Source organism: Suncus etruscus, chromosome 8, assembly GCF_024139225.1.
Source record: "Suncus etruscus isolate mSunEtr1 chromosome 8, mSunEtr1.pri.cur, whole genome shotgun sequence".
Taxonomy (NCBI): Eukaryota; Metazoa; Chordata; class Mammalia; order Eulipotyphla; family Soricidae; genus Suncus; species Suncus etruscus.
In genome coordinates, this window is record NC_064855.1 from 70,668,498 (window position 1) to 70,690,111 (window position 21,614).

The 21,614-nt window shown below is 41.2% G+C and overlaps 1 protein-coding gene and 1 non-coding gene across 2 annotated transcripts in view; both read left to right on the forward strand.

Moving 5' to 3' along the window:
- Positions 1–7,293: 7,293 nt before the first annotated feature.
- Positions 7,294–21,614, forward strand: part of MTRF1 (mitochondrial translation release factor 1) — a 39,214-nt gene continuing 24,893 nt past the window's right edge. Inside the window, exons 1-4 of the mRNA XM_049778805.1 lie at positions 7,294–7,702; positions 15,368–15,459; positions 19,211–19,292; positions 20,431–20,538. Of these exons, the coding sequence (XP_049634762.1) occupies positions 7,303–7,702; positions 15,368–15,459; positions 19,211–19,292; positions 20,431–20,538 (682 nt within the window). The 5' untranslated portion in view covers positions 7,294–7,302. The remainder of the gene's footprint in view (positions 7,703–15,367; positions 15,460–19,210; positions 19,293–20,430; positions 20,539–21,614) is intronic.
- LOC126016894 (U6 spliceosomal RNA) lies at positions 9,243–9,349 on the forward strand. The gene has a single exon (XR_007498579.1). It is a non-coding gene; the product is annotated as a U6 spliceosomal RNA (small nuclear RNA).

Below are 21,614 nucleotides of genomic sequence, written 5' to 3' on the forward strand. Positions count from 1 at the left end.
TATTCTCTCTTCCCTCTCATATTTTCTAAATATAATGACTTTACATTTTTGGGTTTGGGTGGTGTTTTATGCCACAGCCCAGGGTGTTCAAGTGTTATTTTTGGCTCTGTACTCTGACATCATTCTTTTTTTTTTAATTTTTTATTTTGAATTATGAGAACAAAAGATGGAAAGAAAGAGGGCAAGGTAAAGTTACAGTGGAAGGACAATCACCCATAACATAATTCTCAGAAATCCTCTTGCTGATATCTTAACTTTTAACTTTCAGCCAAAGAACGTTAAGATAAATAAAACAGAATCCATGTGCAATTACTTTGTCCCTCAAGTCCCCAGATTGTAGCACATTATAATATTTCTTAACAGCACACAAGGCAATCTAAAGCCATAAAACTTACATAACTCCTTAAACATTAGAGGCATAGTATTTTTTTACATTTCCATGTACATGCATATTAGCTTAAATTAACCTCAAATTTTAAGTGGGTGTGTTTTAAGGATTAGAGTCAAAGGAGCACAGTAAAAACTGTGTTAGAGTGGCGATTATTGTTTGCATAGGCCCACCAAAATATGAGAGGCCTGGAAAGGAATAACCTTGGCCTAAATACAAAGAGATCCTACCCCTGAAGTTTCCTGGCATAAGACCAGCTCTAGGTTTCAGGCAAGTTATCGTCCGATCCAAGACATTATCTGTAGTGCCAACACACTTTCACACAGTCTCTGTTGTTGGTATCATGTTTCTGTATTAAAGATTCTGGAATCTGCATATCTTACATTGAAGTCATGATGTGGAGTGTCTTCTCATTTCACCTCACCATGAAAGGGCAATGCAGGAAGCCCTGTCCTGTAAGCAGGTTGTTGTTGTTGTTAAGTCTTCTCAGTCTCTTTTGAGCAGGACGATGTCTGAGCAGTGGTAGGGTCTTCCGTGGTAGAGGATTGCTTCCAGGTGATGTTATAGACAAACCTCACAATTAAGGGGCAATACAGCAAGCCCTGTCCAGTAAGCAGGTCATTGTTCTTGTTAAGTCTTCTCAGTGTTAAGGGAAGCCTCTTTTGAGTAGATCGATGTCAGAGCAGCTGTAGGGTCTTCCCTGGTAGAGGAAAGCCTCCAGGTGATCTGACATCATTCTTGACACTACTCACAGGAACCATGTGTGGTGCTGAGGATTGAAACAGTTTTGGCCACAAGGACGGCAAGCCCTCTTACCCTGTACTATCTTTCTAATCTCCAAATAAACAAACAAAATTTACTGATTTGGACAAGAAAGATAGTTCAAGAACATTCTTTGCAAGAGATCTGAGTTCAGTCCCTAGCACCACCTAGTCCCCTGAGCACTGCCAGGTGTGTCACAAAAGAAAGCAAAAAGATTACTGTGTTACCAATGAATTTCATGTGTATATATAAAATATATTTTATACATACATATATAAAATGATACATAAATAATTTTATCTTTTTCGTTTGTTTTTGGGCCATACACCATGGTACTCAGGGGTTACTCCTGGCTCTGTGCCAAGAAATCATTCCTGGCAAGTTCAGAGGACCATATGGAATGCCAGGGATGCTGGGGACCGAACCTGGCCCTATCCTGGTTCGGCCGCGGGCAAGGCAAACACATGACCTCTGTGCTATCACTTTGGCCCCAATAATTTTATCATTGAAAAAAGTTTTGATTTCCAGAAATAGTACAGTGGGTAAGGTGCCTGCCATGCAAGAGGCTGACCAGGCCTCAAGTCTTGGTATCCCATATGGTCTAGTTTGCCCCTCAGAAGTGATTCCTGAGTATAAAGCCAGGAATAACTCTTGAGCACTGCCAGGTGTGGCCCCAAAACAAAATAAAAAAGAGAAAAATGGGGCCGGAGAGATAACATGGAGGTAAGGCATTTGCCTTTCATGCAGAAGGATGGTGGTTCGAATCCCGGTATCCCATATGGTCCCCTGAGCTTTCCAGGAACGATTTCTGAGCGTAGAGCCAGGATTAACCTCTGAGCCCTGCAGGGTGTGACCCAAAAACCAAAAAAAAAAAAAAAAAAAAAAAAAAAAAATCAAACAACAACAACAAAAAAAACAAGTTCGGATTTCTTATAATACAGATTTATGTGCCGGTAGTTGTACTCAGTTGTACTCAGTGGTAGAGCACTTGCTTTGCATATATAAAGCCTTGCCCTCACTTCCAGGACTAGAAAAAAACAAAAAAGAGAGATAGAGATTTAATGTCTCCTTTCATTTTAAGTATACAAGCAATGGAAACATAAAGTACAATTATTGACATAGTTTTCTTAATTCCTCGAATTGCTGGCAAGATGAAAAAGAAGTCTCTTTAGAGGGGAATTAACACCCTATATAAAGCTCGACTAGTGACTTCCTATCTAAGGAAATAAAATTTTGCATTAATAAATTATGAATCTTTTTTTTTTTTTTTTTTTTTTGGTTTTGGTTTTTGGGTCACACCCGGCGGTGCTCAGGGGTTACTCCTGGCTGTCTGCTCAGAAATAGCTCCTGGCAGGCACGGGGGACCATATGGGACACCGGGATTCGAACCAACCACCTTTGGTCCTGGATCGGCTGCTTGCAAGGCAAACACTGCTGTGCTATCTCTCCGGGCCCTAAATTATGAATCTTGAGGGCCAGAGCGGTAGCAGCGCGGGTAGGGCATTTGCCTTGCATGTGCCTTGCATGTGACCAACCCGGGTTCGATCGCCGGCATCCTATATGATACCCTGAGCCTGCTGTATGTCATTTCTGAGTGCAGAGCCAGGAAGAGTAAGCCCTGAGCGATGCCGGTTGTGACCCAAACACACACACACACACACACACACACACACACACAGAGTAAATCTTCAACTTTTTTATATTTTGGAAGAAACTGGGATGTCCCTCAAATAAGGAGAAGGGACACTGCGGCACTGTGGGGTATACCAGCAGTGCTGTTTCAATGCTGGGACTGGCAATGCTGGGGAGACCATGTTTTTCTGGGGAATGAACTCTGAATCTCATGTTTCACAGCCCTTTGAACTATCTCCCTGGTCTTAAATTTGTAATTTGCTTTATTAATCAAAATACTTTACTAATCAAAAGTACTTTTTCTTGAGTTTGCCAGTAAGTATGATAACCCTAAGTTCTACCTTTGGCCTACCTCTAGGTGACAGGAAAAGTAGAGAGAGTAGAAAAATAGGATGCAACTATAAGTAAAAGCAAGGAAATAGCAGACAATAAAAATTATGTTGTATTTTGTCACAGAGAGACTGGGGGAAGAGGCAAGCAACTCCTGCTAAACCTCAGCAGAGACTCAAATGTTCCAAGTAACCCTATTCTGGGATAAACTACAACTCCCAGGATCCCTAGCTCCGCGTCAACCCACACCGGACTCGGCTGAGCCTTAGTACCTGCGTGTTCCTTTTCTGCAAAGTTACCACTTTCCTAACCCCCTTTCGTGCGTGTCTGTGCGTGCGTCTCTTGCCATCGTGGCCGTCCCCCCTAGCGTTTCCCTCCAAATGTATTAGATCTGATTTCCGGGAGGAGGCTGGAGCTAGTGAACCCGAAGTGACCCGGAAGTAAAACCGACCCACTTCCGGGGCCGCGAGGTGGCGCCTCATTGAAGTCCCCTCTGAGCTCTGTAAGCTAACCTAAGCGTCCTTTTTCCTTTTTCTTAGGTATTAACAATTCTCTCTCCTCCCGCTCCCGATTTTAAAATACTCCTTTCTTCCCACAGCTTCCCTCTCCCCACTCCGTGTTGCTTTCCTTCGGGATGCTACTCGGGCGTCACAGTGTGTCACTTTCTGGCTGAGGCCACGCAGGACCTTTCTCGCTCAGGGATCCTAGAATTAGAGCGACCCCTTGGTGGCTGATGGTGACTCGCTGTTGTCGGATCTGGATGATCCCACTGAGTAAAACGTCTTGTTTTCTTCTTGCCCTAACTATGTGGTTGGTTCATCGCCTTTATTTTTTTGAAGTGTTTACTTATATAAAAATACACAAAATATATTTGTATGTGCATACATTGTACATATACATATATACAATATACAATACAGTGTATGCACACATACAAAATGCATATATACAACGTATGCACATAACTATATATACAATATATATGCACATATATGCAATATACAATGTATGATATATATACAATATACAATGTATGCATATATACAATGTATGCATATACAAATGTATGTATATATATATATATATATATATATATATATACTTGTTTGGTTGGAGAAAAATAGGATGCAACTATAAGTAAAAGCAAGGAAATAGCAGACAATAAAAATTAAGCTGTATTTTGTTCACGGAGAGACTGGGGAAGAGGCAAGCCACTCCTGCTAAACCTCAGCAGAGACTCAAATGTTCAAATGTTCTATAGAATTCTATACCTTAAGGTGTGTGTGTGTGTGTACATATACGTGTTCAGACACCCAGACGTCAAGGTATTCCTTTTGTATTCTTTACATGATGCAATATGTTTATGTGTTCATTGTACTTTGAGAATTACAGCTTTGCAGTACTTGTAGTCCTAATTGCCTTTAGACTGGCTCTTTCTACTATTGCGCTTAGAGAGAAGTTTTAGCTAGAAGTGATCTCACAGAAATATTATCTGTTCGCAAGTAAATTTTTAAAAATCTGTTCCTTATTCTTTAATTGTAATGGTTTCTAATGGGAAAACTGTACAGACGTTGGTATTTTTGCTGGGGAACTTGCAGCCTTTTGGACTACTGGACATTAATGCAATCTTTTACATCTCTCCTAAATGTGCTAAATAATTACTCGTAAGAGCTCTGCAGATTTTAATGTTTTAGAGATCATTGTGATAAAAAATGATCTTAGAAGATGATATGGATTTATATGGATCACAGGAATTAATACAATATTGAGTACAATAGAAACCATGAGAAAATAAACTGCCTTATTTTTTTTTATCAATTTTGACTATTTTCACTTTGATTTTAAGATTTAGGGCTGAAGTATTTTTCTCAGAGCACTTTTTATTCTCCTCCTCTTCCCCTTTCCCCCTCCAATCCCCCCCCCCTGGGGGGTTACTCCTGGCTGTGCACTCAAATTCCTCCTGATGGGGGACCATATGGCATGCTGGGAATCAAACCCTGGCTACATACAAGGCAAATGCCCTACCCAATGTACTATTATCTGGCATATCATCCATATATTTCTTAACTCAATAAAACTATTGTATATTAGATTTTTTTTTTTTTTTGGTTTTTCAGCCACACCCGCTTGATGCTAAGGGGTTACTCCTGGCTAAGCACTCAGAAATTACCCCTGGCTTGGGGGGACCATAAGGAACGCCGGGGGATTGAACTGCAGTCCTTCCTTGGCTAGGGCTTGCAAGGCAGACACCTTATCTCTAGCGCCTCTTCACCAGCCCCAGTATGTTAGATCTTGATTATTTGCTATTCAGAGAACATAATCACTGAACACAGCTCATTTCAACTAACTTGCCTCCCTCATGTAAAAGTAATATAAGTAATATGTGCTTTAATCTATTAGAATTAGGAAAAATTAAAAATATGATATACAGGGCCGTACCGGTGGCGTTAGAAGTAAGGCATCTGCTTTGCAAGCGCTTAGCCGTAGTTCGATTCCCTGGCGTCCCATATGATTCCCCCAAGCCAGGAGTGATTTCTGAGCGCAAAGCCAGGAGTAACCCCTGAGCATCAAATGGGTGTGGCCCTCACAATATTTTTTTGATATAGAAAGCAAGTTAAGGATATTCTTGATTACAGGGATTTAATTAACATTTTAGTATATTTCATTGTTAATGTTTTTTTTTATAGATATTCTATATAATGGCTAGAAAGACCAACTAGACTTACTCTTTTCATTTGTTAATATTTGAGATATCCTTTACAATCTCAGCTAGAAGGGAACTTTGAAGAAAGTTTGAAGAATTGAGGTTGAAACACCGAATTCTAGTTCTATTTCTTTTTTTGGGGGGGTGGGGGGACATACCCGGCAGCACTCAGGAGTTACTTCTGGCCTTGTGCTCAGAAATCGATACTGGCAGGCTCGATGTACCGTATGGGACTTGAACTCAGGTTCGTCCTGCGTCATCCGTGTGCAAGGCAAACACCCTACCACTTTGTTATTGCTTAGGCCCCTGTATTTTGATTTTTATCAGCTCTGCATTTCTCCAACTGTGAGACTAAGTAATCATGATTATGTTAGTTGGACATCTTGATACCTAGAAATAATCAGGCATGGGTATAATTAATGTTTCTTTCAAACTTTGTTCACACACTTAACCCAGTTTCTGGATATTTTGTAGGAAATACCCTGACTTAATTTATTCTCTTGATATACTAGTTGATCTTCTACTCATTTGCCTAATTAGTTATGTATGTTAGTGGATAGAAATAGTGCTAATTTTATTAGTTTTAAATGTTGTATTCAGAATTTAAAGAATTCTTTTTTTTTTTTTTGGTCACACCCAGCAGTGCTCAGGGGTTACTCCTGGCTCCATGCTCAGAAATAGTTCGTGGCGGGCCCGGAGAGATAGCACAATGGCGTTTGCCTTGCAAGCAGTCGATCCAGGACCAAAGGTGGTTGGTTCGAATCCCGGTGTCCCATATGGTCCTCCATGCCTGCCAGGAGCTATTTCTGAGCAGACAGCCAGGAGTAACTCCTGAGCATCGCCGGGTGTGGCCCAAAAACAAAAACAAAAACAAAAACAAACAAAAAAAAAACAAAAAAAAAGAAATAGTTCCTGCCAGGCTCGGGAAACCATATGGGATGCCGGGATTCGAACCACCGTCCTTCTGCATGCAAGGCAAATTCCCTACCTTCATGCTATCTCTCTGGCTCCCCCACTTTTTTTTTATTTGTTTTATTTTGCTTTGGGGCCACTCCTGGCGGCAGTGCTCAGGGGTCATTCCGACTCTGCTCTCAGAACTCGGGGACCTATGGGATGCCAGGAATCAAACCGAGGTCTGTACACGGTGGGCTGCGTGTAAGACAAATTACCCTGCTGCCGTGCTATCGCTTTGGCCCAAATTATTTTCTTTTCATGCACTAGGCAATCTGAGTACTATGTTTGTTTTGTTTTGTGGAGTACACTGGGGTGCTCAGGGATCACTCCAGGAGAGGGTAAGAGAGCCATATGTGGAGCGGGCATCAAACCCCAATTGATGTGTGCGAGGCAAGTCTCTTCACTGTCTCTTCAGCCTCTGGAGTACAGTAGAATAGTCTTAAGCACAATTCTTTAGGATCCTTCCAGCTCTTTTATATCTGTAGAGTTGATTTTGATTTCAGATTATGTTTATTACTTTTCAGGTGCTGCAATGAGTCGTCACATATGTGTTTGGCTTTTTAAACATCTGTGTCTTAATCGTCACCGGGGCCACGTCTACTCTCAATTTTCAAAGATACATCTTGATATAGGGTTGTGGATTTCTCGACAAAACAGTAATCACCTTCTCCATCATCGATTAGATAAGAATTGGTCCAAGAGGTATTGTCATTCTAAGATGCTCTGGAAGCATAAAGCACTACAAAAGTATATGGAAGACATGAACAAGGAGTTCCAGACACTGGGTCAGAGTCTGCAGCGCATACCTGTAAGTGAAGGCGAGCAAAGGGCCTTGAGTAAAAGGCATTCTGAGTTGGCACCACTTGCAACCATTTACCAAGAAATTCAGGAGGCTGAACAAGCGATTAAAGAATTAGATTCACTCTGTACAGGTAGGTAAAATATATTTTTGTTTGTAAATTCAGGAAGGATTTTTTTTTCTGGGCCACAACTGGCCACACTCAGGAGTTACGCCTGTCTCTGCTCTCAGAAATTGCTTCTGGCAGTCTCTGGGGAGACCATATGGGATGGAGAGAATAAAATCAGGGTCCATCTTGGGTCAGCTGCTTGCAAGTCCTACCGCTGTGCTATCTCTTCAGTAATACGCTCTACTTTTTGAAAAGACAAGATTTTACTCTGAGTGTTTGAAGTATTGCAGTTACTAAAGAAAAACTAATTGGGACATTGGTGATGGGAATGTTGCACTGGTGATGGGTGGTGGTCTTTACATGACTGAAACCCAAACACAGTCATGTATGTAATCAAGGTGTTTAAATAAAATATAAAAAAAAAAGAAGAAAAACTAAGAGATTGAGTGCTGCTATTTTAATTTGCTAAACTAACCTTTAATGAGTTCTTATGTACCAGAGACACAAAAATATAATTCTTACTCATCAGAAGGCTTATATGGCAGTTTTTTATCACCACAAAGTGAAAACCCTGCACCCTTTGGGCTTCAATGACCTCTGTGGAAAATGTGCTCTCTTTCTCTGTTTTTCATTATGAGAAGTTATGTAATTGTTTTAACCTTATGACTTCCCCTGTTCTTTCTGTTCCTAAAGGACAGTGTTTGTTTTGCCATTTTTGTATCCTGTAGCACCAAACATAGACTAATAGTAGCTTTTGAATTTTTGTTGTCAATGAAATTTAATGAATTTGGATTTTAATAAACAGTTCAATTAATGAAATTACAAAAATATCAGGAGCAGGGGCATTTGGAGTTTTGGACCACACCTGGGGTTACTCCCATCACTGTGGGGGTCCTTGTGGGCACTTCTCAGGGAATCATGTGGTGCTAGGGATTTAACTGAGGTTATCTACATGCAAAGCAAGTGCCTCAACCTCTGTATTATCTCTCCAACCCAAGATTACAAAATTTTCATGATTATATATTAGAAGAGTTTTCTGATATCTGTCACACAGATGGAACAATGTCAGTCCAGTTATCCACAATGTATATACTGTGTGAAATTAGTAGTGGTCTTAATGTTCCACAACATATTATTGAAAACCATGATGATTATGATTTATCACTCATAAGATATTTCTCATTCAGGAAGCCTCTTTAAGTGCTGAAGTCTGGTGTATACCCTTGAGCATTATTTGTGTCACATGTTATAATTGTGTGTATCTCCTCTTTCTCACCAGACTGAAGCCACTTGAGCCTTGGAATCTTACTTTATTCATCCTGTGTCCCCAGCAACTCAAGAGTATCTGATAAAATTGGGGTTTAATGTTTAAAATATGAATGAGGCACAGAATCCCACCAATGACTGCCTCTGATTTCTTACAGAACTAAAGAAGAATTTGAACGGTGTGGGATTCTAGGGATTGAATCCTTATCATTGTGTGCAGGGCAAGAGCCTTACACACTGTGCTACCTCTCTGGCCCTCATTTTCTTATTAAGGAACTCTTAATAATAAATAATAATAGTGCTCTCTTCGGCAGCACATATACTAAAATTGGAACAATACAGAGAAGATTAGTATGGCCCCTGCACAAGGATGACACGCAGATTCGTGAAGCGTTCCATATTTTTTTTAAAAAAAAATTAATTAATAATAATAATGAACTTTTTGTATCTTGGTTTGCAGCTAAAGGCATCTGGGTAATTAAAGGTTATAATGTTGCCCAGTTTCTCTTCTCTTTTTTTTTTTTTTTTTTGGTTTTTGGGTCACACCCGGCAGTGCTCAGGGGTTATTCCTGGCTCCAGGCTCAGAAATTGCTCCTGGCAGGCACGGGGGACCATATGGGACGCCGGGATTCAAACCGATGACCTCCTGCATGAAAGGCAAATGCTTTACCTCCATGCTATCTCTCCGACCCCATCTTCTCTTTTTTTTTTTCCTCTTTTTTTTTTTGGTTGGGTGGTGGTGGTGGTCGTGGTGTGGTGGTGGTGTGATGGTGGTGGTGGGTGGTGGTGGTGGTGGCCAGTTTCTCATTGTTAATTTGTTCAGTATAGTTCCATGATTTAATTTTTTGGTTTTGAAATTATATAAGAATCATCATTTTCAGGGCTGGAGTGGTGGCGCAGTGGTAGAGCATTTGCCTTGCATTTGGCTGACCTAGGACAGACTGCAGTTTGATCCCCAGGCATCCCATGTGGTCCCCCAAGCCAGGAGCGATTTCTGAGTGCATAGCCAGGAGTAACCCTTGAGCGTCACTGCGTGTGATCCAAAAACCAAAAAAAAAAAAAAAAAAAAAAGAATTATTATTCCATAAAGTAGATGTTAAAAAAGTATTTCACTTGACTTGTACAGTGTTTTAAATTTTTATTTATTTGTTTAGTTTTTTTTGTATTCCACCCAACAGTATTCAAGGACTACAGATGTATTTTAAAGGAACATGTTTTTTTTGCAGGCATTGAACCCAGAGCTCCTCCCTTTAAAGCACGTGTCTAGCCTTTGAGCTATCTTTCAGGGGCCATACACATCAATGCACAGGGGCTATTAATGGCTCATGCTCCATAGTCATTCCTTGGCAGTGCTTGGGGGACCATGTGATGCCAGGAATCAAATCTGGGCCTCTATTATAAAAAATATGGTGTTTGGCCCTTTGTTATTTTTCTGGCCAGTTTAAAAAAACATAGGTGTTTGAGACTGGAGTGATAGTATAGCAGAAAGGGCATTTGCCTTACACATGGTCGACCTGGGATCTCCAGCATCTCCTATGGTCCCCTGAGCACCACCAGAATAATTTTTGTTTGTTTGTTTGGTTTTTTTTTTTGTTGTTGTTGTTGTTTGGGTCACATCCGGTGGTGCTCAGAGGTTACTCCTGGCTCTACACTCAGAAATCGCTCCTGGCAGGCTTGGAGGACCATAAGGGATGCCAGGATTCGAACCACCATTCTTCTGCATGCAAGGCAATTGCCCTGCTTCTATGCTATCTCTCTGGCCCCATTTGTTTGTTTTTTGGGCAGTGATGCTCAGGGGCTACTCTTGGCTATGTGCTCAGAAATTGCTCCTGGCTTGGGGGTGACCAATGGGATTTCAGGGGATTGAACTGTGGTTTGTCCTAGGTCAGTCACTTGCAAGGCAAACACCCTACCACTGCACCACCACTCTGGCCCTGCACCAGAATAATTTTTGAGTGCAGAGCTAACAGCAGTTACTGAACATTGCCAAGTGTGCCCAACCCAAACAAACAAATCAAAAGCATAGGTGTTTGCTTGATCAATATATAAAGTTTCTGATTCAAGAGGTTTCAAAATTTATGACGTTTTATGTATAATTTCTCTTGTGGGGGAAAATTGGAGATTTTAGATAGTGTCCTGAGTAATGTTCTAGTAATGGCCCTGATAATTTATTACTACAAATAGCTTCAAAACTTACCTTATTTGATTTAATGTTAGTCAATTACTTTTACTTATACATTTTGGTGGGGCACACATCTGTTGATGCTCGGGATGTTCAATCCCTGTAGTAGCAAGAATTGAAGTTGAGACTCATACATGCAAACCACGTGCTTGCTCAGTTCTTTGAATTCTCTCTGTGGCCCAAAACCTCAATAATGTGGGGGTGGAGTACTCTGTCTCTGCTCTAAAGTTGTTCCAAGTGGTACTTAGAGGACCTTACGTGCTCAGGGTAAAACTTGGGTCTCCTACACGCAAAACAGCCCACCACCCCTAACATCACCAACCATTTTTGTGTTATGCAAAGGATTGAACCCAGATCACATGCATGCAAAAAGCATGTTACCAGTGAGCCACATCTAAAACCCCCAGTTTATTTATTTATTTATTTATTTATTTACTTTTTGATTTTTTTGGCCACACTCAGTGACACTCGGGTTACTCCTGGCTATATGCTCAGAAATCGCTCCTGGCTTGGGGGACCATCTGGGACACTGGGGAGTCGAACTGTGGTCTGTCCTGCATCAGCTGCATGCAAGGCAAACACCCTACCGCCTCGCCATCGCTCCAGCCCCCTAGTTTATTTTTAACATTGTCTGATTGATTACTGGCTTAGTTATTTTGATTAGTTAGATTGATTACTTACTTAGTTATTCATATAATTAGTTTTGATCATATTTATCTTATTATTATCATTATTTTTTTATTTATTTATTTATTTATTTATTTTTTTGGTTTTTGGGCCACACCTGGCAGCGCTCAGGGGTTACTCCTGGCTGTCTGCTCAGAAATAGCTCCTGGCAGGCACAGGGAACCATATGGGACACCGGGATTCGAACCAACCACCTTTGGTCCTGGATTGGCTGCTTGCAAGGCAAACACCGCTGTGCCATCTCTCTGGGCCCATTACTTTTTTTGGGGGGGGGGAACCTGAGAGAGTAAAGGGGGTTAAAGGTCTTACCTTGCTTACCTTGTATGTCACTGGTCCCCATTCCTTTTTTTGTTTTGTTTTGTTTTTTGTTTTGTTTTGTTTTCAGACCACACCCATTTGATACTCAGGGGTTACTCCTGGCTAAGCGCTCAGAAATTGCCCCTGACTTGGGGGGACCATATGGGGCGCCAGGGATCAAACTGCGGTCCTTCCTTGGCTAGCGCTTGCAAGGCAGACATCTTACCTCTAGCACCACCTCGCTGGCCTCTCTCTCTCTCTCTCTCTCTCTCTCTCTCTCTCTCTCTCTCTCTCTCTCTCTCTCTCTCGCCTCTCTCTCTCTCTCTCTCGCCTCTCTCTCTCTCTCTCTCTCTCGCCTCTCACTCTCCTCCCCTCTCCCCTCTCCCCTCTCCCCCTCTCCCCTCTCCACTCTCCCCTCTCCCCTCTCCCCTCTCCACTCTCCCCTCTCCCCTCTCCCCTCTCCCCCTCTCCCCTCTCCCCTCTCCACTCTCCCCTCTCCCCTCTCCCCTCTCCCCCTCTCCCCCTCTCCCCTCTCCCCTCTCCCCTCTCATAACCCAGCAACTCCTCTACCTCTAATCCGCAACACCACATATTGTCAGGAGTCACTCCTGAGCGAGCTAATAATTAGCAATAGTCCCTGCACATCTTGAGTGGCCAAAAAAAAAAAAAAAAAAAAAAAAAAAAAAAAAACTCAGTCAGAAATTAAAGTTTTTTCCTTTGGTTTTTGGACCACATGCAGTTCTGTGCTGAGGGGGTAAAGTGTTGCTACTGAAAGTGCTCAATAGTCCTTGAAGTGCCAGGAATCAAACCCAGTACTCTTTATACAAAGCATGCACATCTCTAGCTCCAATTTATGGTTGGAGTACAAAGTAACTTTAGCTTCAGTACCACCGAAGTGCTTAAGACCCCCCCATCACTGTCCTTCAAGTCACCCTGTCTTATGCCCCACAGCTTGCTACTCTCAGTTCTGCAACCAAAGGCCTAGAGTTTGTCCTTATTCAGTATTGTCTTATTTCCTTCTTTTCTTTTTTGTTTGTTTTGTTTTGGGGGTCACACCTGGTGGTGTTCAGGTGTTACTCCTTATTTTTTTTAATCAGAACTTACTGCCTGGCAGGCTCTGGAAACCATATTGGATGCTGGGGATTGAACGCAGGTCAGCTTCGTGCAAGGCAAACTCCCTACCCTTTGTGCTATGCTTCAGTCCCCCCATTATTTTATATATCACTGATGAATGAGATCATCTGGCATTTGTTCTCATTCTTTTTTTGTTTGTTTGTTTCTGTTCTTTGGGTCACATCCAGTAGCACTCAGGGTTTACTCCTGGCTCTATGTTCAGAAATCACTCTTGGCAGGCTTGGGGGACCATATGGTATGCCGGGATTCGAACCACCATCCTTCTGCATGCAAGGCAAATGCCCTACCTCCATGTTATCTCTCTGGCCCCATTTGTACTCTTTCTTTTTTTATATTAATATCTTTATTTAAACACCTTGATTACAAATATGATGGTAGTTGAGTTTCAGTCATGTAAAGAACACCCCCTTCACCGGTGCAATATTCCCACCGCCAATGTCCCAAATCTCCCTCCTCCCCATTTGTTCGCTTTCTTTCTTCTTTTTTTTTTTTTTTTTTTTTTTTTGGTTTTTGGGTCACACCCTGCAGCACTCAAGGGTTACTCCTGGCTCTACACTCAGAAATTGCTCCTGAAAAAACAAAACAAAACAATTTCTGAGCCTGGAGCCAGGAATAACCCATGAGCACTGCAGGGTGTGACCCAAAAACCAAAAAAAAAAAAAAAGAAAAGAAAAGAAATTGCTCCTGTCAGGCTCAGGGGACCTTATGGGATGATGGGATTCTTCGAACCACTGTCCTTCTGCATGCAAGGCAAATGCCTTACCTCCAGGCTATTTCTCTGGCCCTTTGTTCTCTTTCTAATTTATTTAATTTACATAATATTCTCCATCACATCTAAGTTTTATTTTTTCTTACACTGTCATTTTTTTTACATTCTTTTTTTTTTTTTTCTTTTTTGTGGTTTTTGGGTCACACCCGGCAGTGCTCAGGGGTTATTCCTGGCTCCACGCTCAGAAATTGCTCCTGTCAGGCACTGGGGACCATATGGGACGCTGGGATTCGAACCGATGACCTCCTGCATGAAAGGCAAACGCCCTACCTCCATGCTATCTCTCCAGCCGCACATTCTCTATTCTAACCATTCTTTTGTAAAATACTTTGCCTTCAACACTGAATGAAGCTGAGTAAGCAGAAATTAGGTAGTTATTTTTTAGCTTTGTATTTTGAACTTAGCCTGGGGCCAAGATGGTGGCTCACTGGATGGAGAGCAGAACATGCAAAGGCCTGTTTTCAATTCCCTTTTTTTTTTTTTTTTTTTTTGGTTTTTGAGCCCCACCCGGTGTGCTCAGGGTTTCCTCCTGACTGTCTGCTCAGAAATAGCTCCTGGCAGGCACGGGGGACCATATGGGACACCGGGATTCGAACCAACCACCTTTGGTCCTGGATAGGCTGCTTGCAAAGCAAACACCACTGTGCTATCTCTCTGGGCCCCTGTGTTCAATTCTTAGCACCACATGGTCACCCTGCACTGCTGGGTATGACCTCCAAATTAAAACAACACAAAAAAATTTTTTGTGGTATTTTGGGTCACACCCAGCAATGCTCAGAGATTATTTATGGCTCTGAGCTCAGAAATCACTTATGGGGGCCAGAGAGATAGCATGGAGGTAAGACGTTTGCCTTTCATGCAGGAGGTCATTGGTTCGAATCCTTGCATCCCATATGGTCCCCTGACCCTATCAGGAGCGATTTCTGAGCATAGAGCCAGGAGTAACCCCTGAGCACTACCAGGTGTGACTCAAAAACCAAAAAAGAAAAAAAGAAATCACTTCTGGCAGGTTTGGGGGACCATATGGGATGACTAGGATTGAACTTGGGTCTGTTCTGGGTCAGCCACATGCAAGACAAACGCCCTACCTCTGTGTTATCACTCCAGCCCCAGCACAAAACTTTTTTTTTTTTTTTTTTTTTTTTTGGTTTTTGGGTCACACCCAGCATTGCTCAGGGATTACTCCTGGCTGTCTGCTCAGAAATAGCGCCTGGCAGGCACGGGGGACCATATGGGACACTGGGATTCGAACCAACCACCTTTGGTCCTGGATTAGCTGCTTGCAAGGCAAACGCCGCTGTGCTATCTCTCCGGGCCCTAAACTTTTACTGATATTTCTGTTGCTGATTTGTAGGTCTAAATAAACAAGATGAAAAGCAGTTACAAGAACTTGCATTAGAAGAAAAGCAAACCATTACTCAGAAAATCAACTTACTGTACAATGAGGTATTTTTCTTATTTTTGGGAGGAGAGTGGTTATTGGGTCACACCTCATAGTAAGCTCCGCGCTTACTCTTAGCTCTGTGCTCAGAAGTCACTCATGGTGGTGCTAGAAATTGAATCTTGTCTGTTGCATGCAAGGCAAGGACTGTAACTGAACCCCTATGGGGCCTATACTATCTTTCTGACTCCATAATGAGGTATGTTTTAAGAGCTAAATTGACTTCAGTTGGGTTGATATAAAGGAATATTATTTTTGTTGTTGTTGTTCTGGATGGCCATATGTGGCATTTCTCAGGGCTTACTCCTGGTTGTGTGCTGAGGGATCAACCCTGGCAGGGTTCAGGGAACCATATAGGGTGCCAGGAATCAAACTCAACTCTGCTATATGCAAGGCAGGGACCTTATTCGCTGTACTTTCTCTCTGACACCAGGAAAACTTCTTGCTATACCTATTTGTTGTATAAGTACCATGTGCTAACAGTGGATAGGTTGCTGCCTTGTATGCAATGACCTGGGTTCAATCCCTGAATGCATCCCATATGGTCCGCCAAGTACTACCAGGAGTAGTTCCTGAGTACAGAGTCAGGAGTAACTCATGACCATTACTAAGTGTGACCCAATGATCAAAATAAATAAATATCTGTTTATTTATTTGATCTCTGGCCAAATACAGCAGTGCTCAGAGGTCACTTTCTAATAGTGCTCCGGGGACCATACATTGCTGAATTAAACTGGAATTGACATTAACTCTGTGCTGTCTTTTCAGCCAATCTCTCTTTCTTTTTCTTTTCTTTTCTTCTTTTTTCTTTTTTTTTTGTTTTTGGATTTTGGTTTTTGGTTCACATCTGGCGACACTCAGAAGTTATTACTGGCTCTTTGTTCAGAAATCTCTTCTGGCAGGCTCGGGACCATATGAGATGCTGGGATTGAACCTGGGTTCATCCGGGTCTGTCCTGTGCAAGGCAAATATCCTACCGCTGTTCTATTGGTCCAACTCCATCGTTCTCTTTTTTTCTTTCTTCCTTTCCTCCTTTCTTCTTTCCTTTTTTCTCTTTCATTTCTTTTTTCTTTTATCTCTTCTTTTTTCTTTCTCTCTCTCTTTCTCTTTGTTTCTTTCTCTCTCTCTCTTTCTTTCTTTCTATCTCTCTCGCTTTCTTTCTTTCTTTCATTTTTTTCATAGTTTAATTAAAAGAAACATATATGTGAAGGGAGAAAAAGAGAAAATGGTATGTGTTTAAGAGAGAGCATGGGCTTCTCCAGAGTGGAAAAAGTGTCATCTGTTCATTTAAAAGATTAATCTGTATTTGGTATTAAAGTCTGTTAAAGAATGAGACAAAGAGAATGTAATATCAAAGAACAAAGCAAACCCCTTACCTTAAGAAACAATATTCTGGGGCCGAAGTGATAGTACAATGGGTAAGATGATTAATTACCTTTCACATGACCAACTCAGGTTTGATCCCTAGCACCCCCTATGGTCCCTTGAGTCCCAGTTGGAGTGATTCCTGAGCATAGAGCCTGAGTACTTCCCAGGGTGTGGCCCTAAATCTGAAAGAAAAGAGAGGAGCAGAAGGAAAGGGGGGAGAGAGAGAGAGAGAGAGAGAGAGAGAGAGAGAGAGAGAGAGAGAGAGAGAGAGAGAGAGAGGAGAGAGAAAGAGAAAGGAGAGAAAGAAAGAGAGGAGAGAGAAAAAGAGGAGAGAGAGGAGAGAGAAAGAGAGAGAGGAGAGAGAGAAAGAGAGGAAAGAGAGAGAAGAGAGAGAGAAAGAGAGAGGAGAGAGAGAAAGAGGAGAGAGAGAGAGGAGACAGAGAGAAAGAGAGCCTCCTAGAGACAGGCAGGGAGAAGGCAGGTAGAAAGGTGGAAGGGGAAACTGGGGACATTGATGGTGGGAAATGTGCATGACTAAAATCATGAACATATGGGGGAAAAACTGTATCATGAACAACCTTGTAAACCATGGTGTTTAAATAAAGTAATTTTTAATTAGAAAAAGAAAACAAAAAAAGAATATTCTGCTCAGGGAAATAGTACAACAAATTGGCATTTGCCTTGCAGTCAATTTGGGTTCATCACGGCATCACATATGGTCCCTTGTGAACTGCCAGAAGCACAGATACACAGGAGTAAGCCTTGTGTCTCACTGGTTGTGGCTTCCAAAACTAAAAAGAGAAAAAAAAATCAATATTCCAGTGCAAAATCTGCCTTAGAGAATACATGCTGGTAAAGAAATGTAATGCCCCTGGGAGAAAGGTTAGGGGGAGTGGTTCATAATTGTTAATTATGTGATATACTGACAATTCCTAGTAGAATTAAATGAAAGACAGTTGGCTAATGTAAGTATTTATTTCCTAGTTTAATGAATGACTTTTTTTTTTTTTTTTTGGTTTTTGGGCCACACCCGGTAATGCTCAGGGGTTACTCCTGGCTATGACTTTTCTAAAAGAAGTGGAAAACATTCTCCTAAACAGCAGGATTTCTTTTTCTCCTCTGTCTTTGCCATTCTACTTTGAGTCTTCTCTCTGCAGAGAGAGGAATAAGAATCTAGGAGTAGAAATTTTTAAGGGGTTGAGAAGGATTGAGATGAAGGTTACTTTTGTCACTAATTTAACCTGTTAATTTTTATTTATTTATTTATTTATTTATTTACTTACTTGGTTTTTGTGTCATACCTGGTGATGCTCAGGGGTTACTTACTCCTGGCTCAGAAATTGCTCCTGAGTTGGGGGACCAAATGGGCTGCCGGGGATCAAACTGAGGTCTGTTGTGGGTCAGTCGCATGCAAGGCAAACACCCTACCACTGCAACATCTCTCTGGCCCTATAACTTGTTAATTAAAGGCAAAAAATATCTGATTTTTAACCACAGACTATCATTATTAGCAGATAAGGGCTGTTTTAAAAATTGGTATCATGGCACATAGATACTGTAAGTTTAAATTTTTCTGAGGAAAGTCCATTTCTTTCTTTATTAGAGTCCTCACCCCACCCCCTTTTCTTCCTGTCACAACTCTAAAGCAATTTGAGCCTTATCTCAGCATGGTCTTAACAGAGTTTTGTATTGAGAAGCCAGATACAATCTTGTGTCTGCTCTCATTTATGGCAGGAGAGAATATGGAGTCATTGGTTAAAAGTCCTTATTAAGACTTTCAAAGCTTTTTTTCATTTATTAAATGAAAGAAGCTATTGTTCAAAATTAATAAGAGGCAAAACCTGAAAAAATGGAGTTGATCACTTTAGACTTTGATCTAAACTTACGCATTTTCTTTTTTTTTTTTTTTTTTTTTTTTTTTTTTTTTTTTTTGGTTTTTGGGCCACACCCAGTAACGCTCAGGGGTTACTCCTGGCTATGCGCTCAGAAGTTGCTCCTGGCTTGGGGGACCATATGGGACACCGGGGGATCGAACCGCGGTCCGTCCAAGGCTAGCGCAGGCAAGGCAGGCACCTTACCTTTAGCGCCACCGCCCAGCCCCAGCTTACGCATTTTCAAATATTAAGATAATGTGATAGCACTGTAGAGAAAGTCCTGACAAATAACTTCACTGTTAACATGAACTGAGCTTTTGTTTTAAATCTTATTAAATCAACTTATAGCATTTTTCCCTTCTCTTCTTATAGCATTTTAACTAAACTTCATTGACTTGCTATATGATTTTTTTTAATTAGTGCTTTTTTAATGTTTGGGTATTTTTTTTTAATTTAAGTTTAGGTAATAATAGTATGGAATGGAAAATCTAAGACTGATTTTGTTCTTGTGCAGCTTTTCCAGAGTCTGGTGCCAAAGGAGAAATGTGACAAAAATGATGTTATTTTAGAGGTGACATCTGGAAGAACTACTGGAGGTCAGTAAAATAATTTTATTATAAATAACTTTTAATATAACTTACTTTTTTTTTTTTTTTGCCTTTTTGGAGTTACTCAGGGGTTACTCCTGGCTTTGCACTTCGAAATTACTCTTTGCTGAATTTAGGGGACTATTTGGGATGCTGGTTGGTCACATTCAAGGCAAATACCTTACTCATTGTACTATTGGTATGGCCCCCAAAGACTTACATTTTATCTTAATTGGTCTGTAATGTTAAAAGTCTGTTAAGTGGGTGGGTCAACTGAGTGCAAGGCAAGAGGCTTATCTGTTACTAAGGCTCCTCCTTTTTTAAAAATAAATTTATTTAAACACTAAAGCTTTCCTAGTTGCTCATTATTCATTTGTTTCTGCCATTCTATGTTCCAATACCAATCCCACAAATGTTGTAAAATTAAGTCCAACAATGTCTCTGTGTCCCACCTCTCCTGATATAAATAATTTACTTTGTGTTGCTTGTTTACAACTGAAATTGGTAAAAGAATTATCAAAAGAAAAATAACAACTTGAGCCAAAAATAAAAAGTCTGTTAAGTGTGTTTCACTTTAGAAGAAGCTACTCCTCATTTCCTAATGGGCCTAATAGCTTTCTTAGAAATTAGTACTGGGGGGCCCCGAGAGATAGCACAGCGGCGTTAACCTTGCAAGCAGCCAATCCAAGACCAAAGGTGGTTGGTTCGAATCCCGGTGTCCCATATGGTCCCCGTGCCTGCCAGGAGCTATTTCTGAGCAGACAGCCAGGAGTAACCCCTGAGCAATGCCGGGTGTGGCCCAAAAACAAACAAACAAAAACAAAACAAAACAAAACAAAACAAAAAAAAAGAAATTAGTACTGGGGCTAGCGAGGTAGCACTAGAGGTAAGGTGTCTGCCTTGCAAGTGCTAGCCAAGGAAGGACTGGGGTTCAATCTCCCGGCATCCCTTATGGTCCCCCCAAGCCAGGGGCAATTTCTGAGCACTTAGTCAGGAGTAACCCCTGAGCATCAAATGGGTGTGGCCCAAAAAACCAAAAGAGAGAGAGAGAGAGAGAGAGAGAGAGAGAGAGAGAGAGAGAGAGAGAGAGAGAGAGAGAGAGAGAGAGAAACTAGTACTGATAAGATATATTTATATGTCCTTTTAGGTGATATCTGTCAACAATTTACCCGGGAAATATTTGACATGTATCAGAATTATTCAAATTATAAACACTGGAAATTTGAGCTTTTGAATTATACCTCAGCTGATTATGGTAAGTGTACTTGAAGATTTTGTTCCATAGATGATGCTGGAAATGATTTTATTGCTAATCTTCTCTGGAACCTGCTCTTCCATTTCTTTCTTCTTTTCCTTTTTTTCAATTATTTTTGTAATGTCTGAGGTTGACAAGACCTCTGCAATGTTGGTTGTATTGTTGCTCCCCAAGGGCTGCACTCTTGAGTTGGTTCCAGATATCATAACAGCAGTTTTGGGGATATCACTTGTCAATGTGAGTCAGTGCTGATTTCCAGCCACCTTCTCTGGACCTGGAACCCCATGGGACCTTTCAGGTCTTTGAGAACTTTACACAGTGGGTTTTCTTTCTCCCCCTCAGTATACCATTCATATATATATCATCAATATGTGTGTGTGTGTGTATATATATATATATATATATATATATATACACACACACACACATATATATATATATATGTATCATATATACCAGTATATCATGAACACCAGCCATATTCCCACTTACCTTTAACAAGGTGTTCAACAGGGCCCAGAGCAGTGGCACTAGAGGTAAGGCAACTGCTAGCCTAGGACGGAATTTGGTTCAATCCCCTGGCGTCCCATATGGTCCCTCCATTCCAGGAACAATTTCTGAGCACATAGCCAGGAGTAACCCCTGAGTGTCAATGGGTGTGGCCCCCCAGCATACAAAAACAAAAGAAAACAAAGCAAACAAAAAAAGGCGTTCGACAAATTTTTGTCTCATTTTGTTTTGAGGGACCACATCCAGTGGTTCACTATATTCCCTACTCTGTGCTCAGGAGTGGCAGTGCTTGAAGAACCACATGTGGTGCTAGGAATTCAAACTATGGTTGCAGCCACTCTAGCTTAAACAAGGCAAGTGCCCTCTGGCCCCAAACTTTTTTTTCCTCTTATAGTGCTAGGAATTAAAGAACCTTATACAGTGCACAATCTCTATAACTAAACCACATTCTTGCCCCTCAATGTTATTTTTTTTGTTTTTGTTTTTGTTTTTGTTTTGTCTCATGATATATGAAGGTTAGAAGTTAGGGACAGCTTTTTTCTATGCCATCCTGGTTCATATTTTCT